The sequence below is a fragment of the Balaenoptera borealis genome (assembly GCF_965194805.1).
Source record: "Balaenoptera borealis genome assembly, chromosome: 3".
NCBI classification, from domain to species: domain Eukaryota; kingdom Metazoa; phylum Chordata; class Mammalia; order Artiodactyla; family Balaenopteridae; genus Balaenoptera; species Balaenoptera borealis.
Genome location: NC_138866.1, coordinates 34370838 through 34397179, shown reverse-complemented (window position 1 = coordinate 34397179; position 26342 = coordinate 34370838). Strand labels below are relative to the sequence as shown.

Here is a 26342-nt window from a genome sequence, read left to right as displayed (position 1 = left end):
AGCTTCCTAGTGCTTAATTTATAAAACTAGAAATTTCATATTATCAGACAGAATTTAGATCTGAATTTAAATGGTTCTTGTCCTCTTTATAAACTGCCAGCTTCCCTTATGGAATAAACTTTTAATTTTTAAGTCAACATAATAGATTTATTTTCTGATCATTTATCAACAGATGTCTCTCATTTTCTATTGGTTAACCAAAAATATTTTTTTTTTACCATAACAAACGTGTTTATTGACAAGAGATTCTTCCCATTCTTAATGACACACTTTTTAGTGTCTACTACATTTGCCTCTTTTAATCCTTAAGAGCTGCTATTACAGTTGATGTTACTGTTTCTTCCAAGAATTACCTCTAGGTATTACTGTAATTTTCGAAATGTTTTTCTCACATGACCTGACTCCCATAAAGAGTAATATGTCCAGAAAGCCTTTTCTAATTATCCCAAACCAATTCTGATCATTCTATTCCACTCAACATTTATAACATTTCTTTTTATATGTATTTTCACTTTAATTAATGTATTTTAAGTTCAATCAGTGTTCATTTATTTGCTCATTTTATTCAGTTTTCTAAATTTTGTCACACGTTTTCTGCACTGGTTTGTACATTTAAAGGCAGTGACCGTGCTTTGTTCTGTTTTATATGACTCCATAGTACCTGAAAACCCAGTGGGACTGAAGGAGGACTAAATGATGACTATATGTAGTATATAGTTTGATCCTATACGCGAAGTAGACACCCAGAAAATATTTATAGTTCAGGAATTTATCCTTGACCTCTGAAGAAATTAGTATATGATTAGTTTATCCTTAACTATTTTTTTTTGTTATCTTGGTATGATCAACTGCCATTATTGTTTTAATCTCCAAATCCTAGAATTTTTTTCCCACTCTCCTGCTGTCATCTTCATTCATCCTAAAATGATACAGCTCACAGTTGGTGTAACAGATGAAACAGGAAACTAATTAGCAGCTGTTGTCCATCTGTGTGTTTATATTAAATATTTTAAAATAAAACTGCATTTGCATTCTGAATACTCTGTCTGAAGTCCATAAAATCTAATCTTGGGTAAAGGATCTGTCTTTGTTTTGACTTCTATAGTAGACTATGTGATAAAGCAAAAAAAAATTTATCCCAGAATCAGGATTACAGTAACTTAAGGCAGATACAATTTTTTTCCACTTTTATTGAGATATAATTGGCATCCAGCACTATATAAGTTTAAGGTGTACAGTATAATCATTTGACTTATAGTAGTTCTATATTTAGTTTTTTAAGGACCCTCCATACTGTTCTCCATAGCATTGTACCAATTTACATTCCCATCAACAGTGTAGGAGGGTTCCCTTTTCTCCACACCCTCTCCAGCATTTATTGTTTATAGATTTTTTGATGATGGCTTTCTGACCAGTGTGAGGTGATACCTCATTGTAGTTTTGATTTGCATTTCTCTAATATTTAGTGATGTTGAGCATCTTTTCATGTGCCTCTTGGCCATCTGTATGTCTTCTTTGGAGAAATGTCTATTTAGGTCTTCTGCCCTGGGCATATATCCAGAGAAAATCATAATTTGAAAAGATACATGCACCACAGTGTTCATTGCAGCACTATTTACAATAGCCAAGACATGGAAGCAACCTAAATGCCCATCGACAGAGGAGCGGATAAAGAAGATGTGGTACATATATACAATGGAATATTACTCAGCCATAAAGAAGAACAAAATAATGCCATTTGTAGCAACATGGATGGACCTAGAGATTGTCATACTGAGTGAAATAAGTCAGACAGAGAAAGAAAAATATCATATATGATATCACTTATATATGGAATCTAAAAAACTGATACACATGAACTTCTTTACAAAACAGAAATAGAGTCACAGATACAGAAAACAAATTTACGGTTACAAGGTGGGAAACATGGGGGAGGAATAAATTGGGAGATTGGGATTGACATATACACACTACTATATATAAAGTAGATAACTAATATGGACCTACTGTATAGCACAGGGAACTCTACTCAATACTCTCTAATGACCTCTATGGGAAAAGAATCTAAAAAGAGTGGATATATGTATGTGTATAGCTGATTCACTTTACTGTACACCTGAAACTAACACAACATTGTAAATCAACTATACTCCAATAAAAATTTTTTAAAAATCATCTGACTACATCATGAATTGATTACCACAATAAATTTAGTGAACATCCATCATCTCGTATAGATATAAAAGAAAAGAAAAAACCATTTTTTCCTTGTGATGAGAACTCTTAGGATTTACTCTCTTAACAACTTTCATGTATAACATACAGCAGTGTTAGTTATATTAATCATGTTGTACATTACATCCCTAGTATTTATTTATCTTGTAACTGGAAGTTGGTACCTTTCCACCACCTTCATCCAATTCCCCCTCCTCTCACCAGCGGCCTCTGATAATCACAAATCCCTCTCTTTTTCTATGGGTTTGTTTGTTTGTTAAGTGTAATTGACCTACAACACTATGTTAGTTCCTGGTATGCAACATAGTGACTCAATATTTCTATACATTACAAAATGATCACCATAATAAGATTAGTTACCATCTGTTACCATACAAAGATATATTATTATTGACTGTATTCCCACACTGTACATTTTATCCCTTTGACTCATTTATTTTATAAGTTTTTACCTCTTAATTGCCCTCACCTATTACAGTCATCCCCCCATCCCCTCCCCTCTAGCAACCACCTGTTTGTTCTCTGTATCTCTGACTCTGTTTATGTTTTGATATGTATGTTCATTTGTCTTGTTTTTTAGATTCCACATGTAAGTGAATCATAGAGTATTTGTCTTTCTCTGTCTGACTTATTTCACTTAGCATAATACCCTCTAGGTCTATCCATGTTGTCACAAATGGCAAGATTCCATTCATTTTTATGGCTGAGTAGTATTCCATATACAGTATATACACACCATCTCTTCTTTATCCATTCATCTATCAATGGACACTTAATTGCTTACGTATCTTCACTATTGTGAATAATGCTACAGTGAACATAGCGGCGCATATATCTTTTCAAATTAGTGGTTCTGTTTTCTTTGGAAAACTACCCAGAAGTGGAATTGCTGGATCATATGGTAGTTCTATTTTTAATTTTTTAAGAACCTCCATAGTGGCCACACCAATTTACATCCCACCAACACTGAACAAGGGTCCCCTTTTCTCCATATCCTTGCCAACACTTGTTATTTGTTGTCTTTTTTATAATAGCCATTCTGACAGTTATGAGTTGATATCTCATTATGGTTTTGATTTGCAATTCTGTGATGATTAGTTATGCTGAGCATCTTGTCATGTGCCTGCTAGCCATCTAAATATCTTATTTGGGAAAATATCTATTCAGGTCTTCTGCCTGTCTTTTTTTTCAATTAATTTTATTGGAGTATACTTGCTTTATAATGTTGTGTTCGTTTCTACTGTACAGCAAAATGAATCAGTTATACATATACATATATCCCCTCTTTTTTTGGATTTCCTTCCCATTTAGGTCACCACAATGCATTGAGTTCCCTGTGCTATACAGTATATTCTTGTTAAGTTACCTATTTTATACATGGTATCAATACTGTATATATGTGAATCCCAGTCTCCCAATTCTGCCCAATTTTAAATCAGGTTGTTTGTTTTTTTGATATTGAGTTGTATGAGCTATTTATATATGCTGTATATTAACCCCTTATTGGTCATATCATTTGCGAATATTTTCTCCCATTCAATAGTCTGCCTTTTCATTCTGTTGATAGTTTCCTTCTCTGTGCAAAAGCTTTTTAATTAACAAATGTAGTCCCATTTGTTAATTTTTGCTTTTGTTTCCTTTACCTGGGGAAACATATCCAAAAAAAATATTGCTACAACCAATGTAAAACAGCATACCGCCCATGTTTTCTTCTAGGAGTTTTATGGTTTCTGGTCTTACACTTAGGTCTTTAATCCATCTTTAGTTTATTTTTGTGTATGGCGTAAGAAATTAGGCAAGTTTGAGTCTTCTGCAAGTAACTGTCTAAGTTTTCCCAACAACATTCATTGAAGAGACTGTCTTTTCTCCATTGTATATTCTTGCCTCCTTCATCATAGATTAATTGACCATAAGTCTGGGTTTATTTCTGGGCTCTCTATCCTGTTTCATTGATCTGTGGGTCTGTTTTTGTGCCAGTGCCATACTGTTTTGATTGTTGTAGCTTTGTAGTGTAATTTGAAATCAGGGAGCTTGATACCTCCAACTTTGTTCTTCTTCTCAAGATTGTTTTGGCTATTCACAGTCTTTTGTGTTTCCATACAAATTTTTAAATTATTCTAGTTCTGTGAAAAAATGCCATTGGTATTTTGATAGGGATTACATGAAATCTGTAGATTGCCTTGGGTAGTATGGTAATTTTAACAATATTAATTCTTCCAATTCATGGACACAGTCAGTGTATCTTTCTACTTGTGTCATCTTTAATTTCTTTCATCGGTGTATTATAGTTTTCCAAGTACAGGCCTTTTACCTCCTTAGGTAGGTTTATTCCTAGGTATTTTTTTCTTTCTGACACAGTTGTAAATGAGATTATTTTCCTGATTTCTCTTTCTGATAGTTTGTTGTTAGTGTATAGACACACAACAGATATATGTATATTAATTTTGTATCCTGCAGCTTTACTGAATTCATTTATTACTTCTAACAATTTTTTTGCTGGTGTCTTTAGGATTTTCTATAAATAGTATCATGTCATCTGCAGACAGTGACAGTTTTACTTTTTCCTTTCCAATTTGGATCCCTTTTATTTCTTTCTCTTGTCTGATTGCTGCGGCTAGGACTTTCAATGCTATGTTGAATAAAAGTGGGCATCCTTGTCCTGTTCCTGATCTTAGAGGAAATGCTTTCAGCTTTTCACCATTGAGTATGATGTTGGCTGTAGTTTGTCATATATGGTCTTTATTATGTTGAGGTATGTAGCCTCTGTAACCACTTTATTGAGAGTTTTTATTATACATGGATGTTGAATTTTGTCAAAGCTTTTTCTACATCTATTGAGATGATCATATGATTTTTATTCTTCAGTTTGTTAATGTGGTGTATCACATTAATTGATTTGTGGATATTGGACCATCATTGCCTCCCTGGAATAAATCCTACTTGATCATGATATATGACCCTTTTAACATATTGTTGAATTCTCTTTGCTAATATTTCATTGAGGATTTCTGCATTTATGTTCATCAGTGATTTTGGCCTATAGTTTTCTTTTTTGTGTGATATCTTTGTTTTGATATCAGATGATGCTGACCTCGTATATGAGTTCAGAAGTATTCCTTCCATCTCAGTTTTTTGGAATAATGTGAGAAGTATAGGCATTAACTGTTCTTTAAAAGTTTGGTAAAATTCACCTGTGAAGCCATCTGTTAATGGACTTTTGTTTGTTGGGAGTTTTTTAAATTACTGAATCAATTTCATTACTGGTAATTGGTCTGTTCATATTTTCTAATTCTTCCTGAGTCAGTCTTAGGAGATTGTACGTTTGTAGGAATTTATCCATTTCTCCAAGGTTGTCCATTTTATTGGCGTATAATTGTTTGTAATAATCATTTATGAACTATTGTATTTCTATGGTGTCAGTTGTAACTTCTTTTTCATTTATGATTTTATTTATTTGTGTCCTCTCTCTTTTTTTCCTGATGAGTCTGGCTAAAGGTTTACCAATTTTGTTTATCTTTTCAAGGAACCAGCTGTTAGTTTCATTGATCTTTTCTATTGCTTTTTTAGTCTCTATTTCATTTATTTCTCCTCTGATCTTTATATTTCTTTCCTTCTATTAACATTGGGTTTTGTTTGTTCTTTTTCTAGTTTCCCTTTAGGTGTAGGTTAGGTTGTTTATTTTAGATTTTTCTTGTTTCCTGAGATAGGCTTATATCACTATAAACTACCCTCTTCAAAATGCCTTTACTCTGTCCCATAGTTTTTGGTTGTTGTGCTTCCATTTTCATTTGTGTTTAGGTACTTTTTTACTTCCTCTTTGGTTTCTTCGGTGATTCATTGGTTGTTTAGTAGCATATCATTTAGCCTCCACGTTTGGGGTTATTTTTGCAGTTTTTTTCCTTATAGTTAATTTCTAATCTCATAGTGTTGTGGTCAGAAAAGATGTTTGATATGATTTCAATTGTTCTCAAATTTAATGAGACTTGTTTTGTGACCTAGTATGTGTTCTATCCTAGAGAATGTTCCACATGCATTTGAAAAGTATGTGTATTCTGCTGCTTTGGATGAAATGGTCTGTATGTATCAACTAAGTTCATCAGGTCTAATGTGTCATTTAAGGCCAATGTTTCCTTATTAATTTTCTGTCTGGGTGATCTGTCCGTTGATGTGAGTGGGGTGTTGAAGTCCCCTACTGTTATTGTGTTACTATCAATTTCTTTCTTTATGTTTGCTAATATTTGTTTTATGTATTTAGGTTCTCCTGTGTTGGGTGCATATATATTTTACATTGTTCTATCTTCTTGTTGGATTGATCTCTTTATCATTATGTAATGTCCTTCTTTGTCTCTTGTAACATTCTCCGTTTTAAAGTCCATTTTGTCTTGTATTAGTATTGCTACTCCAACTTTCTTTTCTTTTCTATTTGCAAGGAGTATCTTTTTTCCATCCCCTCTCTTTTGGTCTATGTGTGTCTTTAGATCTGAAGTCAGTCTCTTGCAGGCAGCATACATATGGGTCTTGTTTTTTTTAATTTATTCAACCACTCTCTATCTTTTGATTGGGGCATTTAATCCATTTACATTTAAAGTTATTATTGATAGGTGTGTACTGATTGCCATTTTGTTACTTGTTTTTGCAGGTCTTTTTTGTTCCTCTCTTCCTCTTTTGCTCTCTTCCCTTGTGATTTGATAACTATCTTTATTGTTATGTTTGGATTCCTTTCTCTTTTTGTATATGTATCTTTTATAGATCTTTGGTTTGTGCTTACCATGAGGTTTATATACACATACACATGATTATTTTAAGTTGATGCTTTCTTAAGTTCAAATACATTCTAACAACCCTGCATTTTTACTTTCCCCTACATGTTTAATATTTTTGACATCATATTTTATATCTTTTTGTTTGTATACCCTTAACTACTTACTGTGAATATAGATGATTTTACTACTTTTTTCATTTAAGCTTCCTACTAGCTTTATGAGTGGTTGGTTTACTACGTTTACTGTATATTTGCCTTCACCAATGAGATTTTCTGCTAGTCTTCAGGTTACTCTCATCGATAGTTTCTCTGTAAGTAGTTGTGATTTTGGTGTGCCCATGGGAGGAGGTGAGCTCAGGGTCTTCCTACTCTGCCACCTTGGCCCTATTCCAGATAGAAATTTTGAAAAGCAGAGTCTGAACTGAAAGTGGACCCCCAATACCCACTGAAATCTGAGAAGATATAATAGTCAAAAGATATCATACCCTCTAGACATATTCCTCCTTCACAGAAACTGATTAGTATGTAAAGTCTTGAGAAAGCCACATTCATTTTCTGATAGATTTATTTTGAGATATACTTCTCCTTTCTCTTTTATCTACCTTTCTATTAACTTTAAGCTTTTTTGACATCTAATTGAGTTACAACTCTAGGAAGAGTTATTATTATTATTGGTGACCATCTTCCAAGATGAAGGTGAATGTCATAGCTTGGGGGAGGAAAAATGCTTCTATTTTTTTCACTCAAGTCAAATAGTCAAATGTTCCTGAAGTCCAAAAAGTGAGAGGGAGACAAGTGTGATCTACAAGCTGAGTATTATATTGCAATGCCTGCATCAGTTTCTCCATCTCTGGTTCAGTCTATACATGAAGAGAAAATAGTCATTGTGTTAATTATATAAATTTTGGTATTTCCATAGAATACAGTATCTTAGAATTGAAAGGAATTTCTCACGTTAGCTTCTCCAATATTTTACTCAGTGGAGGTGTTACAGAAAATTTCTAACAGCTGGCCATCAGGTTTTTGTTTGATGCTTTTAGTGAGAAAAATATTATTTTCCTCATGAGGAGAACATTTATTGTTGGATGGCTGTTATGGCAAGGATGTTTTTCTATTACACTGAGCCAAAGTCTTTATCCCTGTTTCTCTTATCCATTAGTTCTAATTCTGCCTGGAGCAACACCAAATAAATTGACTCCCTCTTCTACATGACAGCCTCTCAAAGAAAGTGCTATTTATGATTACGTAAATGTTAGTAGTATCTTCTCTTCCACCCACAGATATTATTTGCCCATAATATCATTATAGTTGTAAATATTGTACATTATTCATTCCCAAAGCTACTGTGGAGAGATTAATTTGAGGCCAGTGTTCATTCATTTCTTGAGTGCCTACAATGTGCAGGGATTTGGTAGGTCAATCAAGAAGCCTAGATAAAATGAGAACATGACTTGTGAGACAGTCATATATTATTGTATCAGCTTTATAAATTTGCCTTTTATCACAATTAGTTTCCTCTCTTTATCCTTTTTAGTTCTTTTGACTTTAAATTCCACATTGACATTAAAATGCCATTCCTGCTTTTTTGAATATTTACATTAGCCTGGTGTCTTCTGGGCATACCTTTTATTTTTATTCTTTCATCTCTTTTAAGTGTATCCCTTAAAAATAACATCCAAATGGGAATTGAGCTTTAAAAAACTCAATCTTTCATTTGCCTTAGGTTACTGTAACCCTGATCCTAGCTTGACGTTCATTTTGCTTTACCATAAAGTTTGCTATATATTATTCTCTTGATATTTTTTCCTTCCATCTTACTTTATTTTTACTATTAATAGAACTTTGTTATTTCTTCTTTGTCCTTTTCCCTATTGTTGGTTTGATCCAGGTGCTATTTGTTCCCTTTCACTCATTATTTTAGAAGGTGTGCTGTACTCTACCATCCCCCTCATGCTTTCCTTCTAATTCCTGATACTAATAATCAAATATTCATTTCTCCACTATTATATTTTTAAAAGGTGTTCACTATATCCCTCCTACAAGGCCTTCCCGTTTCCTCCATGCACATCCTACATCAATGAGACTTTGAGAACACTTTTACTTCTCCCATCTCCTCCCACTCCTTCAACTTTTAGGCATTGCTGAGATAATGCTTTTAAATCTAGACTATTACTAAGTTTTCTTTTGCAGTATGTCTCTACAACTTCTGGGAAATCCATGTTTAGTACATATATTATAATCCCCCAGTTGATTTGATTGTTATTCATTTAGATTTAGTAATATAGTTTATAAATGTGTGTGTATTTTACTAGTGTTTTCTCTACTCTTCATCTTCCCCTATCTTGAGATCTCTGATCTGGTTAATTTTTTTCATTTAGAGTAATTTTTCCAGAACATTACTTGTTGATTTATTATCTAAATTTTTACATTTTCATAAATATTATTCTTCTGTCCTGACAGGTGAGTGGTGTCTGACTGGATATAGGATTTGGGGGTTGCAAGCCTTTTTTCTCAGAGTACGTTGATGTTAATCTACTGTTTTATAGTTTTTAGTATTGTAGGTAAGAAGTCCAAAACCAGTATTCTTTTTTTCTTTGTTAGTAAATTTAATCTTTCTGTCTGACAGCTTGTAAGATATTCTCTTTATCCTTGAAATTATAAAATTTAACCAGGACATTTTTAGGTTTATAATGTTTTGTCAGTCTTACCTGGAACTTAGTAAATCTTTTCAATCTCTAAGCCCAAGTCATTCCAAATAAATGAAATTTTCCTCTATTTTCCCCCTCTATCAGTTCCTTTTTTCCCATATGGGATTCCTATTAATAATATGTCAGTGTCTTGCTGTGTCCTCCAAATTTCTTATCATCTCCTGCATGACTTGTGTCATTTTATATTTTTGTACATCTCTTTGAGACATTTCTACCACTTGGTTTTCCATGCCACTAATTGAGTTTCAACAGGGACTATATTCACCTTCATCTACTAAATTTTAAACTTTGAAAATTATATTTTTTGTTCCAGAACATCCTTTTAAGGTTGTAAATGAATCTCCATTAGTGCTTTAATTGTATGTTGTTTTTGTTGTTGTTAAAATTATCTATTTCCCCCAACATGTTGATTTCACTAAGAGCCATCCTAACTATCGTTCTTACTCTTCCACCCTCCAGTTGCTGGCAGCTTAAATTGCTGGTATTTTCCTTTACCTACTGAGAGTTGTATTCACCCTCAGCCCTCAAGAAGCTGCTAGGGTGCCATAGACCTGATGGGAATGTAGTTGTAGTGGAAAAGAGGATCAAAGTGGTAAAAGGCATGGAAGTCACAACTCCTGAATTGGCAAAGCAGCAATAGCAAGCTGCCAGTCTTCTATTGAAGCCTCTGTGCTTCCTGGACATTTAGTTATGAAGGTTTGGGCTTTCCCAGCTGTTAGGGATAGGGCAGTCTTAGTATTTTTTAAGTAGACTTCTGGGTCAACTTAAAAATAATACCTTTGTGCTTAAACTGCATCCCAATCAGCTTCTAGTGCTTTAAATCAGTGAATGTTAAACATGGAAAGGACCTAGTCCAAATGTTCTCATTTTACAAATAAGGATAATGAGACCCCAAGAAATGATGTTCACTTTTCAAAGTCATCCCAGCGGTAGAGACAAAACTGGATTCTAGGCCCTGACACACTCAGGCTTCAGTTGACAGTTCTGTTTACTGTCACCAAGTACTTAAATTTCTAGCATTTAGCACTAAATCAATGCTCTTATAGAATGTTTTCATATAATATTGGTACTCTCAGAAAACCATGGGTAGGTACTTATTTCAAGTGAAAATGGATAGAAAGTGTTAGTAAATCAAGATTAATGCTAGTATTAGATTTATCTTTAAAGAAATGGTTAATCACCTTTCAAATCTAATTAAAACTGCAGTTTTTAATGAAGAAAGAATTAAATTATATCACAATATCCCTTTAAGATCTGCTGCTCTTTGAGAAAAGGGAAGCTACTGGTATATACCTAGAAAACTTACTAATCTGCTTAATTGAACATCCCTTCCAGTGGCAATGGTGAGAAGATATTTCAAATGTAAAAAGTACAAGTTATGGTTTTTGATCATCACTATTTGGCATACACAAATAATATTTATATACTAAGATAAAAATGATAAATAGCTTTTTTCTGATGATGTATATAACAAAGTGTCTTTCACAGTGTGAATAGTAGAGTGAACATAGGTGACCTTGAACCTGTCACTACCTCTGTGAATTTCATTGACCTCTCTTGCCCTGCCTACATCATAGAGTTGTAAAATTAACACATAAGTGTGACAGTGTACTGTTCTTTTAAAACAAGAGAATTATTGTCATTAATTTTATTTCTTAAATATCAACTGATCTTACGTATAGGAAGTAATGTCATATATAAGACATATACGGTCATATTATGTTTTCATTTTACTCTCCTATCTTTGCAAAAATTAATATGCTATGCTCTCTATTTAACAAAACTGAGAAAATCATGAATTATTTTTATCCTACTATAATATCCATGATTATAATCCTTGCTACCTATTTTTTATCATTATTCAGAGTAATCTCTTAGTCTTAGAAAGCAAACTCAGTTTTTAGTTCTTAAAAGTAAAAACGTTGGGGGGACGGAATATGAAATAAATATGGGAAAATATTAGCATTTGACAAATGCGAGAGATGGATACATGGGTGTTATACTGTTATCTTATGTGAGAAATATTTCATCATTTAAAATATGAATCACAAAAAAAGAGAGCAAATTTATGACTTGTAAGCAAGCCCTAAGTTATGTTTAATCAAAATCTTATTTAGTTTTCATCTGAATATAGGATTCAGAACTATGTTTGTTTCATTCCGCAGAACTAACATGTTCACAGATACACTTTTCTTGTCATCCCAGACAGATCTCCTCCTGCTGCCTTAGCATCCTCTGTTTTATGCTTTTGCATAACGGTCCATTCTCATGAGAGTTTTCCTTGTATGACATATCATATGCCTGAAAAAACTAGACAGTCACTCTGCTTAGGCACTCGACAAGGAAACAGAGGTTCTAGTCCTAGCTCTGCCACTTACTGCTCCACCTAGCCTTTAATATGCTACTTTGCCTCTCTGAATATCACTTTCCTTTTCTGTAAAATAGGCATAATCATACTGTTCAATCTACCTCAGAGATTTATTGTGAAATAATAAATGGAGGTATATCATGCAGTGTAAGTGAAGTTACAAATCCTCTGACAATTGCCATACATTGGTCCCTGTCCCTGTAAGCTATGATCTCTTACTAGATCCCACACACCAGAAGTATGCAGCTGAAAGTAGAGTTAAAGAGATGGGCAGAGGGAGATAGAGAAGGGCAAGCCCTGAAGAGTGCTCCCAGCTCTGCTACTGAGCACAATGACCCCCAAAAACCTTTCCAATTTTAAGATTTAGTGATTTTGTGAATCCACCAGCCACAGAGAAGAAAGCAGCATTGAGTGTATTCTTTGAAACATAATAAATTACAGTAAGGACTTGCTTGGTATAAAATTCCTTTTAGTTTATTTCTGCAAGTTAGAAAATATCATGTGGAGAGTTGATGACTCTGCAGTTTTACAAAATAGGAAAAAAAGTCTTTCCCAGATAATATGAAAACAAGGAATAAGGGGGGGAAAAAAATCACTGAAAAGTATGTTTATTTGCAGCCATCAGCTAGCCTGTCCCAGGAACTTTACCCACCTACAAAGATGTCGATGTGTATGTCACTGCTGCTTTGTTTCCAATGACTTTGCCATAATCCTGTAGAGTTGACAAGCTATAAATTAAATATTGTAAGATTGGTAGAATTAGCTAATGTCTCTTATACTAACACAAAAATATATGTTGTGTTGATAATAGTCATTGTCCCTTCACCTGAATCACATTCCACACCACCCTGTGTTTGTGATGTTTTTCCCACTTACTCCATAGGCCAACCATTTGGCTCAGCTTAATGATCCAGCAAGGCAAGGGGACCAGAGTGCTGGGCACGCAGTGATCAGGAATCCATCACATACATATCTTATAGTATTTCAGTACAAAAGAATAATTTGTTATTTTTTCCCTAAAGCTAAACAAAAAAGATTGATGAAAACTCTGTTCAAAATACATAGTTCAAAAATACACCCATTTTTTAATATAATTCTTCCAAGATGTTTGCCCAACCAAATTAGCTTCAAAATTCATGTCAGGGATTTTTTTTTAAGTTTTTTTTTTTTTTTAATGTTTTACACATAGATCCTACCTTCACTGAATACTTGGGTATCTTTTTGGCTGCATAAGCAATTAACTGGATGATTTCAAAGGATCTCTGTGTTGTAGATTGAACCTCATGTGAGCCATTTTTCAAACTTTTACTATTGTCTCCTTGGGAGCTTGCTCACCAAAGCCAGACAACCTCTGGTACACTCATGGACAGGCCAGTGCTTGAGGAGCAGGAGAATTTTATCTAGAGTCAGTAAGAGAACCTAATAGTAAATGGAACTATTCAGGCTGGAACCAGGCCTAGCTTATTTATTGAGCCCTTTGGGCTTTTCACATACAGTTCTGTGAATGTATTTGAGGTCCAATCTATGATTTTCTTCTGTGTTAGTCATAGATATTCTCCTAAATAAAAACAGTCAAATATGCTAAAGTTGAACTCTGCCAGGTTGTTATGTTTGTATGATAACTTTTGTCAGTACCACAGTAATAACAACAACAACCAACCTTTCTTGAAAACTCAGTTTGTACCAGGTACTATCCCACAAACTTATATATATTATGTTACTTAATCCACATAACAACCCTATACTATCCCTACTTTATAGATGGAAAACTAAGGCAAAGAAAGGTTAAGCAACTTGTCCAAGGTTCTACATCTAGCAGGTAGTAGCACCAGGATTTAAACTCAGGCAGTATGACTCCAGAGTTCACACCCTTAATCTCTGTAATGTGCCACCTCCCAACTTTGTCTCCTGCAGAGCCTCTCGGGTAGATCTCAAGTTCCTCTCCTTACCTCTGTCACCCCTGGATAAAATTTGTGCTAGTTACAAATCTTCTCCTCCTCCTCCTTTTCCTCTTCTTCCTCCTCCTCCTTCATCTCCTCTCCCTCCTCCTCATCCTCCCATGAAATAGTGCATCAAGGGAAAAGGATATGAACAAACTTCACTACCACGAGAGGTTTGGGAGAACATATGCTATCGCATTGAGACATCATTTGATTTCAAGTTAACAAAAACCTGCTGAGTCTAGTTTAAGCAAAGGGAGGGATTTATGGGAAGATTTATGGGAAGAGTTGTCTCCTGGAGCACAAGACCAAGAATAGGCCTCAAGAAGGACTAAAAGCAAGAACTAGAGCATCAGAAGCCAGGATTGTTCCCTTTTTAAATGTACATGTTAGATGTCTATGGGGGAGAAAGGGGAATACCTCCCTTCTCCACAGAATAAAAAGTTCTTAGAAAACAAGGGTTTAGGCTGAACAAATATTCCTCAAAAGGCACCTTTTCTGTACTCCCATCATTTGAAGGTAAATGCAAGTGCAGTGCACATTGCCCAGTAGCTTTGTATGCATTTAAGATTGTGACTAAACAGTCCCTTTCAGCTATTCCCTGATTTCCTGTTCCTCCAGAAACCCTGATGCTTGGCATTTTGTTTTTTTCTCACTTGATCAATCTCAAGTTAGGCCTTTGCAACCCTTCTAACATCCATAGGATAAGACTGTTGATTTCATGCCATCCTTCCTCCCAGGCCTTCCATCTGTACAATCAGAGGGCCTGGTGCACTTGTCTTTTCAGTTGACTGTCAGGAATCTCACTAATTTCAATCCTAACATTCACCCTGTCCCTTTATCCTCTCAAAATATCTCATACTGTCTCTGCCTTCCTTGTTCTTTTTTTCTCTACCCTTTTCCCAATAAACACCTACTGGCTCTTTATATTTTTAAGGACCCCCCCCCCACCCTTTTCCCATTAGATGAAGTTCAAATTCTTGACCTTGAGGGCCCTCCAAAATCATGCCCTACACTACCTATCCCAGCCGTTTCAAGTCAGGTCCCTCACTCAAGCAGTTCATTTTCCCCATTCATCTAGAACACCACAGGCTTCATCATAGTCAGATCCTCTTGCTTACAAGGCCCTTTCCCACTCCTTCCCACCTGTAAAAATTCAGCCCATTTCTTAAGGCCTAACTAAATTAAGTCATATTCCCTCTAAAGAGTCCTAAGTCTCCAACACCTAGGGTGATCAACTGTCCTGGTGTACCTGAAATTTCCTAGGAAATGTAACTTTCAGCACTACATCTGGGATATTCCTAGGCAAACTGGGATGGTTAGGCAGCCTATCCACACCGCACTGTCTCCCCTCATTATACTGCCTTGTTGAGTAAAAAGCCTGTGAAAGTACCAGTAACTACTCTTTCCACACTTACAAGTTTCTTTCTCTGCAATGAGTTATGCTTTTATTGTGCAGAGACCTTTTTGGTTCCCACTTCATACAGACTTCTGTGCTGTACTTACGTTAATGCCTACTTATTGAATAGGTGGTCTAGTTTTTAGTTGGCACTATATTTAAAATCTTTTCCTTGTGTGTTAATTTATTTGTCTTTATTTTTTTTCCAGCCCAGATGACTTACTCAATGCCTTGAATGAGGGTATCAGTCGTGCTGATGTCATCATCACATCAGGGGGTGTGTCCATGGGGGAAAAGGTATGAAAAAATGAGGTTCATGAAGTATGCAGTTGATTAACAGTGGTGTGGTAGTCATCTGGTATCCATAACCAGACTCCCACAAAGCTGAAAATCCACAGGGTTTCAGAAATTTCTGGGCATTCTAAAAGGTATGCAGTGCAGATAAGTCAGAGAGCTTACCATCTCAAATTAAATCCAGGAGTGAAGGTGTTAAAATGTAGGTAGGTATTCTCTTCACACTAGACAGATTGCTGGGTCAGTCTTCCCTCAAAGTCTCTTAGAGGTCTTGAGCCCTGGGTAGAGCAGATTGCTGCAGTCCTCTCCCAAGATCACAAAGGCTAGGGGCTGAGGTCTGCATTGTAGCAAAGCTATAAGAAATAATTTGCAACATGTCTGTTTTCATTACCATCAAACTGCCTGAAGTGCTCTGAGCATCACGAGGGCAAACCCTGAAGTTAAGAGTACTTAAATTTTAAATTTCTTATTTCCAGGGAGTGTTTCATATAAAACTTATCTTGGTTGCTAATGAACTTAATTATGGGACAGTACCTATTTGGCAGACCGGAAGTTTGCTTTTCCAGTACTTCTGAAGAGGCAACAAGCTTATAGCTTACATAGGCTTGGCAATTGAGGCTCAATTATGGTAAGAACAGAACACTTCTCATCCATAACCTTCTTTATTAGTGCTAACAAAGATGTCATTTATCCCAGGGATTTGCTCACAGGTCAACAGCCAATATAGTAAAGCATATTGGTTTTCTCTTTTTTACTCTCTGTGTGGTAAGATACTTACACTAAACCTTTAATTTACTAGGAAGGAGATTTTTAGGAACTGGGCAACCCAGAGTATTCCATAGGAGCTAATAATTGTCCTTCCTAACTCCTTGAGGGGGAAATCATATGAAAGAAGAACCAGGAAGAAAGAGAGAAAGCATCAATGCAGCAAACTCCTGCCAGCCTGCAAATTCTAGTCCCCAAAAGAATTCCAGTGTACTTCAGTAGCAGAAAGAAAGAAAAGTGTAAGAGAGAGAACATCTGCTTCAGCCCAAGGGCAGAGCCTGAAAACTAGTCACTGAAAAGACAGGGAAGTAAGTCAAGGAAAGATCCAGAAACATTATGTAGCACACATGAATTTTAAGTGCAGAAACTCAGGTACACAAGAAATTTATTTATGTGATTCAACTTAAATTCTACTGTGAGTACCTATGCTACAGAATTGGCAGGAAATTTTATTTAAGCCACTATAGGGTTAATTGCCTCCAAAAATTATGCCAAAGAACTGGGAGGGGCTTAAGAGGCAACAGAGCATCAAGGAGACACATCTGGTCACCAGTCTTCGCTGGATACATCTAGAGTGTCCTTGTCATGCCATTAGATCTCAGGTCTTTGTTCTTTTGGGCCATGCTAATAGCACTGGGATTATGGGGAGGCTGGGAGTCTTAGGGCAGAGGGAAGGGGCCCCTGCTGCTTGTGGGACCCACAGACCTCTATCCTCTTCTCAGCCAAGGAGAAATGACTTTTCCATAGTTGCTTCCCTCAAAATCTCTCCCCACCCCCACCTCCTCCTGTTTCACATAGCCTTTGCAAAGAGTTTTCATTTTTATAAAACACCAAAAGTTTCAAGTAAACAGTATTTGCTTTTTGCCCTAAAAACTAAAGAATTGTGTGCATTACTATAAATTTTCCACCACCTACAGAATTGTAAAATAGCTCAAAGACAATGAAAGGTATAGATAATCAAAAAGGATACGCTAGACTGGACATCCAATAATTGTTTCTTCCTATTTCAAAGTCTCTTAATTTTTCCTAACAGTGTCTCCCCCACCCCATATGATCAAAATAATCACAAAGATCATTACTGATCACAGAAAAGGACTGGTCTCATAGGTGTTCCCTGATTATTTAGCAACAAAAGTATTAATTAACCATATAGGTCTCCTTGAGTTTGTTTTACACATCTAGAGCCATAAAGCAATAGAATATTAAAACTAATCAACAATATTCCAAACAAATCAATTATTTGTTAAAATATTTTTTATTTCCCTTAACATTTCATTTAGTCTCATGTTTTTCTTGTTCTGCTAGATCTTGGGTTATCAGTCTGCTTTCTTGAAACCATCTGTTTTCATTCTAAAGAGTCCTGGGATTCCTGACTCAGTCCACTGGTACTGTACAAAAGTTATCTAAGCTATATCACCTTAGCAGCCTGTACCCTAGAGACTATTCTTTGAAGCATCAATAGTTCAAAATACCTATGATTGTCCTTTTCCCTAGTGCTCTGAGTCTGTCTTTTTTGCAGACACAAACTATTTACTGTAGCTTATATAGCAGAGCCTTCAGGTCAGCATCAAAGTAAAACAGAGGCTTTCCTTAGCTAGTAGATATTTAATAGCTGTGCTTAATTTATTACTGTAACCAATAATATCAGAAGATAAGTAAGATTCTCTCTTGGTATACAGTAGGTAACTATTTCATAAAAGTTTTGGTCAGTGTTTCCCCTGAGGGTGAAAACATATTATGAACAGCAAGGGCACTGTCAAATCTCCAGACACTTCCCATAAAGCATACAATTTCTGAAATATTATATTAATGACATTTTACCTGCATAAACCTAACCTAGAGCACAGTGAGCCTTTCTTCTCAGATGTAACAGTAACTCCCTTCCTATGAAACTCCTGTAATGGTAACATATCAAACAAACCTAACTATTTCTAACTTCTCTTTTTATAAGATGAAAGAACAAATCTTCGTGACTTTCTAGGGGCCCTCTAGGAAATTTCAAACATAGTCTTAGGCTAGGCGTAGAAGATATTCTGAAAAAAATTTTTTTTTCCTAAATTTAGATCTGATCTTTAGAAGGCAAAAACAAAAGAGTTGTCAAAAAAAAAAAAAAATTGGGCACCTGATTAAGATAGGATCATAGCTACCTAAGAAACAGTACTTGGTTACCTAATTTTTCAAAGCAACAATAAAATATTGGAAAACAAGCATAGAAGGTAACATGATCATAAATAATATTGGCTCATTCATAAATTAGGAACCTTTGTTCTATACTTTTTTATTTCCTTAAATAATCAAAGACAAAATAAACAAAAAGGCATATTACACAAAAAGAATAACCTTACATATCATAGGGAAAGCATTAATCAGTAAAGCAAAGAAGTAAGCTCATCAGAACTGAGTGAACTTACTAAAATTTTTTTTTAACGTCTTTATTGAAGTATAATTGCTTTACAATGGTGTGTTAGTTTCTGCTTTATAACAAAGTGAATCAGTTATACATATACATATGTTCCCATATCTCTTCCCTCTTGCATCTCCCTCCCTCCCACCCTCCCTATCCCACCCCTCTAGGTGGTCACAAAGCACCGAGCTGATCTCCCTGTGCTATGCGGCTGCTTCCCACTAGCTATCTATTTTACATTTGGTAGTGTATATATGTCCATGACACTCTCTCACCCTGTCACATCTCACGCCTCCCCCTCCCCATATCCTCAAGTCCATTCTTTAGTAGGTCTGTGTCTTTATTCCCATCTTGCCACTAGGTTCTTCATGACCTTTTTTTTTTTTTTTTTAAACTTAAAATTTTAATATATTTCTCAGCTTCATTTCAAACACAGGTAATATTAAACCAAGGCAAATCAAAGTCATTTTCAGAGTTTTGTCCTTCATTATGCTTTTTTTATATTTTGGAACAAACTGACACTTTACTTTAGAACTAAGAGTGGTCTCCAGACCAAAGAGGGTCCTGGAGATTCTTTAAGTGGGTATGCAAGGTTAAATCTATCCTCATAATAAAACTAAGACTTTATTTGACTTTTTTATTCTCCTTCTCTCATGACTGTATAGTGAGTTTTTCCAGTGGCTGTATGATCTATGATATCTCATCAGACTGAATACAGAAGCAAATAAGAGAATCCACCTGACTTCTATTAAGCTGAACATTAAAGATTTTTTAAATTATAAAACAATGTATAAACAATAAGTTACTTATGTTAACATGAAATAGCTTCATCACTGCTGTTTACAAATGAACCAACAAATAAATATTCTTAACTTCTTAGTTTTAATTTCTAATACAGTAAATATCGATAGACATAACCCACATAACAAAAGCTCTAGGGATCCTTAATGGATTTTAATTTAAGAGCATGTAAAGGGTCCTGAGACCAAGTATTTTGAGTATTGGACTTTTTTTTAAATATTTTTTTTCCTGAAAAATGAAAGAACATGCATAGTTTTACTTGTCTGTCATTATTACTTCTAACATAATTGCAACCACCCATATTTATTATAATGTTTAAGAAAATCACTAATTTCTATTTCACAGCAAAAATTAGGGGGCATCGATCATTGACAAATCATACATAAGCATTTTAGCAGACTAGCAAAGTTCATAAACACACAGAATACAACTTTGTACAGCCACACACATCCCCTTTGTACCTTCTTAATGTAGCAAAAATGAAAACATACTCATTAACACGACCCAAAGATATATCCTCTCTATGGCATATTAAAATAAGAAGCAGGGACTTCCCTGGTGGTGCAGTGGATAAGACTCCATGCTCCCAATGTAGGGGGCTCGGGTTCGATCCCTGGTCAGGGAACTAGATCCCACATGCATGCTGCTACTAAGAGTGCACATACCACAGCTAAGGAGCCCATGAGCGACAACTAAGGAGCCCATGTGCCGCAACTAAGGAGCCTGCCCGCCGCAACTAAGACCTGGTGCAACCAAATAAAATAAATAAATAAATAAATAAAATTTTTTTTTAAATAAGAAGCAAAGTATAATGTATTAACTAAAGTCATGCTTAGTAAGCAGTGATCGAGTATTCTGTTGTACTTAGAAATCAAGGTATCTCATGATTATTCATTAATTAACGAATTTAATAGCTGTTCAAGATTTTAAATTACTTAAAAATCTTGAAAATTATTTTCAAGCTGACATTCTACAAACATAATTACTATTGAAATTAAAAGTTTGTCAGAATAATGATTCTATTTCATTGAACCAAATTTTAGATTTTTCACAATCTTAAGTATTATATAAGAATAGCGTTAGACTCTTTGATGAAGTAACCTATATAATTTTAGGAAAAAACAAACCCAAGCGAAATAAAATGTATTTGCCTACTTAACACTGATAAATAAGAGAAAGAATATGGCTGGGCTTGCTTATTAACCAAAATAATTAAGCTAGTCTCATTTGCCAGAGATTTACCTTAACTATGTGAACTTGATTCTTAAAATTATAAGAAGAATATTTTTTTAGTGCAGCATATTTAAAATAGTATAAGATAAATTTTCTTATTATCTGGGAACTTTAGGAATATTCTATTTATGTAAGTACTTATCTCTAAATCAGTCAGAATAGAGTACCTTTAATTTAAGAGACATTAGAAGTGTTTTGGTGTGTTCGGTTTTCTCCCCATTGGCAAAGCAAACTTTTTTGTGGGCCTAAGATCAGGGCTCTTCTCTTCATGCCCCACTAAACCAGAGAGTTGGGGATGAGAGGCTCTTGTGTTCCCCTGCAACACCTCCATCACATTGAAATTCAGATGGAGAGACCCAGGGTAGGGGACACCCTGAATCTGCAGCATACTCCGAGGAAGGCCCAATCTGCATGGTGGTCTCACAGGCATATAATTTATGAATACACTCCAGAAATAGGAAACCATTTCATACTCACAAAACAAGATAAATGCCTTCCTGGATCACAGACACATAGACACACGACCACATAAAGAATATACAGCTTCAGGGACTTCCCTGGTGGTCCAGTGGTTAAGAATCCGCCTTCCAATGCAGGGGACGTGGGTTTGATCCCTGGTCGGGGAACTAAGATCCCATATGCCGCAGGGCAGCTAAGCCTGTGCGCCGCAACTAGAGAGCCCGTGTGCCACAACAAGAGAGCCCGCATGCTGCAACTACTGAGCCCACACGCTCTAGAGCCCGCATGCCACAACTAGAGAGAAGCCCACGCACCGCAATGAAGAGCCCACTGGCCGCAACGAAAATCCCGAGCACCACAACTAAGACCGGACACAGCCAAATAAATAAATAATTTTTTTTTTTTCAAAATACAGCTTTAGCTCTACAACTTCAACCACAGATTAAGAGTAAACACAGAAACAAACAAACAAAAAAAATTAGTCTACAAATAGATATTTTCCTTCCTAGAGGTCACAAAATTCTTAATTGGTTTAGGCTCAAAATGACAGTAAGACAAATAAACAAGAAAGACTAACAAACCAGATTCTCTATCTTCTCTTACCTAACAGAGAATAGATTTCAATCACCCATTTATAGGAATCACCAAATGGTCAGACCATAAAACCGAATTCTCAATCATTGATGCTACAAAGGGGAATACCTTATTGGCCATGCATAGAACCAAAATTAATAGAGGAGGCAAAAATAGAGAAACCAAAAGTTAGCAGATTTCAGGTTTTATTACTACTTGGCATACACTCCAGAAACCAAAGAAAGATGTATGCAGGTTTAAGCCACCCATAAAATGCACTTTTCTGGCAATTGAGTTTACTTGGTTTTGCCAGATAAATCAATACGGCATCTCAGTGGAGCCTTCAGAATTGTTAAGGTATAGTTTTGTAAAGATAAAATCATGAATCTCATATTTTTTTATTTTATAAAATGTGTCAGTGATTTTTTTTAACTCATTAATGAGGGAACTAGTAAGATGTTGCAACTGGTTCTAAGAATTCAAAGAACAGAGACACCTATAGGTAATCAGAAATGCTGAAATCAATCTGCTAACGGATGCAAAACTGTTCTATATCCACAGGAGAATAATCAATTACACTGCCACCAACAGAATTAATTTGCATTTCTTTGGATACTAGTCATGTTCACCGTCAGTTTTCTACAGCTTAATTTTTATAAAATAGCACAAAGACAGTGAAAGGCACAAATAACCCAGAAGGTTGTTTGGACATCCAATCATCTTTTTTGCCCATTTCAAAGTCTTTCATAATTTATCTGACATTGTTTGTTCTTACTTGAGTTGAGGGAAAGACCTGTCTCCTTCATCCATTCGTGTTTCTTCTTCCTATCTGGATCTAGCTTTCAGAACATCAGACAGAGATCCTTCCTGCTTCTGTAGGTAGACAAAAATTTAAGAACAGTGATGATTCTCAGCTTTTATTGCTATGTCTGGTACAAGCTTTCCATCACAAGAAACATGAAGCATTTCTTCATGTTCAGAAAGAATGAAAAGGGGCATTTTTACAACAGAAATGATTTTTTTTCAAGAAAAATAAAATACTTTCATTCATTTAACAAGTATGTAGTGAGCATATATGCTTTCCAAATTCTGTATCATTACCCATAAGGCCCTGCATGTATGGCCTCTGCCTGTCTCTCCAACCTCCCCTTATGCCTCTTTCCTATTCATTCACTACCTTCCATTGTCTTTTCAGTTCTAGACAAACTCTTTACTGCTCTTGAAGGTTTTGTATATACTTTTCTCTGCCTGGAATTCTCATCCCTTCACACTTCTCATGGCTGAGTCCTTCTCATCCTCACCACCTCTTTTAAAATGGCCTTTCCTTATTCTCCACCTCACGCTGTTATTCTCTATCCCAGCACCTGCTTTTTTCCTTCATAGCATGTACCACACTTTATAGTTATTTTATTTGTTGTTTTACTTATTTTAGACTGTCTCCTCCTCCAGTAAACTATAACAGGACATCCTTGTGCCAGGGACCATGTGTATCTTGTTCACTATTAAATCTCTAGCACAAATAGAATTCCTCATACATAGTAGGCACTCAAAAATATTTGTTGAACTAGCAAATGAATGAATGAAACTCATGTGCTAATCACCATGGACTCATTATACAGAGGGTTTCTGATCTCACAAACTTTATAATACAATAAAGGATACATATCTGTTATCCGGCAACTGCAGTATTACTTAAGTGTATGATGTCAGGAGGACACAGTATTATAAGAACACATAAGAAAGGCCTGGAGATTTCTGCTTCTACTATGATGAAGTGGCTTATTTGGACCAACTCTCCCACCAAGGACAACTATAAAAGCTATGGTGGCACAGTGGTTAATAATCTGCCTGCCAATGCAGGGGACACGGGTTCGAGCCCTGGTCCGGGAAGATCCCACATGCTGCGGAGCAACTAAGCCCGTGAACCACAACTACTGAGCCCCCATGCCACAACTGCGGAAGCCCACGTGCCTAGAGCCCATGCTCCGCAACAAGAGAAGCCACCGCAGTGAGAAGTCAGCCCACCTCAACAAAGAGTAGCCCCCACTCACTGCAACTAGAGAAAGCCCGTGCACAGCAACAAAGACCCAACACAGCCAAAAATAAATAAATAAATAAATTTATTAAAAGTAAATAAATAGATAAAAGCTATGTAAATCTTTTAAATTTTTTGAAGAATAAGAAAAAGAAGGTGTCCAAAGAGAACAACTAAGACAGATGGGATTCAAGGTACCAAGATCTCAGAGAAAAGTGAACCACAGAGAAGTTGAACTGGAATTCTTCACCATATATTTCCTCAAGGCATTTACTAATTCCTAAGCCAGGAGGGACAGGGGATGATGTAATGGTCAAGAGGCCAAGAATCTAAGCATAACAGAATAGCTAAAAGGCTAAGAAAATAAGTAGAGTTTTCAACAGTCTTAAGAGTTCAAGACCTGCCGTGGAGGAGGGACCCTGGCAAATATCTCAGGCTTTCAGTTTAAACCCTTGAAGTGCTGTGATCTAAGAATAAGGACAAACTGGAAAAAAACCAGACTTCGCAAAGACTGCAATTGAGCCTCAAATTATCTCAGTCTCTGATTATATCAAGGTAATCTTAGTTAAGCTGCCAGAAGAAATTAAATTCTTTCTGGAGGAATATATCACCATTTAAAACCTCTAAATTTTTTTCATATATAATGTTTGGACTTTACCAGAAATACCAGACATAGCACAAAATAACTAAAAATTTAGAAGGGAAAACAAGATAGTACAACCCTAAAAATGGTCCTGACATTTATATTGTCTCATATGGACTTTTAAAAACTGTAATCAATGTGTTTAAGAAAAAGAAATGGCAAAGTAAAGAATTTCACTAGAAAATTAGAATCTATTTATAAAAACCAAATGAAAATTTGGAAAAAATATGGAAAAGAGCATAAAAGACATATGGGATTTGGTGAAAGGTGTAACATGTGTAATTGGAGTCCCAAAAGGAAAGGAGAGAGTGAACAAAAGCAGTATTTAAGAGATACTGGCAGAGAGTTTTCCAAAACTAATAAAAGACATAAAGCCAGATATTCAAGGAGTTCTGCTAATCTCAAGCAGGATAAATACAAAGAAACCATACCTAGGTAGTCATAGCAAAACTACTGAAAACCAAGGGCAAAGAGAAAAATCTTACCAGAAGGACACGTTACCTTCAAAGGACCAAAAATAGAACTAACAGAAATGATTTAAACAGAAATTATGGAACTCAGAAAACAATGGAGGGACTTCCCTGGTGGTCCAGTGGTAAAGAATCTGCCTTCCAATGGAGAGGACACAGGTTCAATCCCTGGTCGGGGAACTGAGATCCCACATGCTGCAGGGCAACTAAGCCCACGCACCACAGCTACTAAGCTTGCACGCCTCAACAAAAGAGCCCACGTGCCGCAAACTACATACCCCATGCGCCCTGGAGCCCGTGCACCACAACTAGAGAGAGAAAACCTACACGCCACAACTAGAGAGAAGCCCACATGCCACAATGAAGACCCGACGCAGCCAAAATAAAATAAAATAAAATATTAAAAAAATAAAAACAATGTGTTCAAAACAGAACTTCTAAAACAAAAGAGAGAACAATGGAATGGCATTTGTAAAATGCTGAAAGAAAATAAAAGCTAGTGTGGAACTGAACTAGATAAAAACTGAACAGACCTATCCTAAAGGGAGTTCTTCAGTGGGAAAGATTATGGAAGCATGAAAATGCAGAAAGGACTAAAGAGCAAAGGAAAGGGTTAATATGTTGGTAAATGTAAATGAATTGTTGATTATATGAGATAATATCTTGAGGTTTAAATGTGTATAAATATTATATATTGAATATATAGAGTATATATTTGTATAGTATATGTAGAATGTATATATATAATAGTTATATATATACACACATATTTATAATGTATATAGAATATATGATACATGATAGCACAAAAAGGAAGGAGGAATGGATGGAGTTAACATGTTTTAAAGTTCTTACATTGGGAAGTGATAAAAATACCAAATTATGATAGATTGTAGTAAGTTAAGAATGCATGTTGTAATCTCTAAAATAACCACTAAAATAATAAGAGAATGTGTAACTAACAAATAGAAGAGAAAGAAAATTAAATAACAAAAAAATTTTGGTGAATTGAAAGAAGACATGAAAGAAGAAAAAGAAATAAAAACAAAAGTGACAAATAGGTAATGAATAGGAGGGCTATAGTTTTAAACCCCATTTATAGCAATAATTATATTAAATGTAAATGGACTGAGTCCTCCAATTAAAAATTGTCACTCTGGATTTTACAAAACAACAAATTGCATGATGCTTATAAGAGACCCACCTTAAATATAAGGACACAGCTCATTGAAAGTAAAAGATGAGAAAAATGT

General features: G+C 35.4%; 1 protein-coding gene across 15 annotated transcripts in view; it reads left to right on the top strand.

Annotated features, from left to right (window-relative positions):
• GPHN (gephyrin) overlaps positions 1-26342 on the top strand; it is a 611785-nt gene that overhangs the window by 566519 nt on the left and 18924 nt on the right. For 14 of the 15 annotated variants that reach the window (XM_082386487.1, XM_082386483.1, XM_082386492.1 and 11 more), the window contains one exon: positions 15622-15709. In XM_082386487.1, coding sequence (XP_082242613.1) covers positions 15622-15709 — 88 coding nt within the window. Of the gene's footprint in view, positions 1-15621; positions 15710-19540; positions 25719-26342 lie in introns of those variants that run through there. The other variant, XM_082386485.1, reaches the window with a different exon arrangement.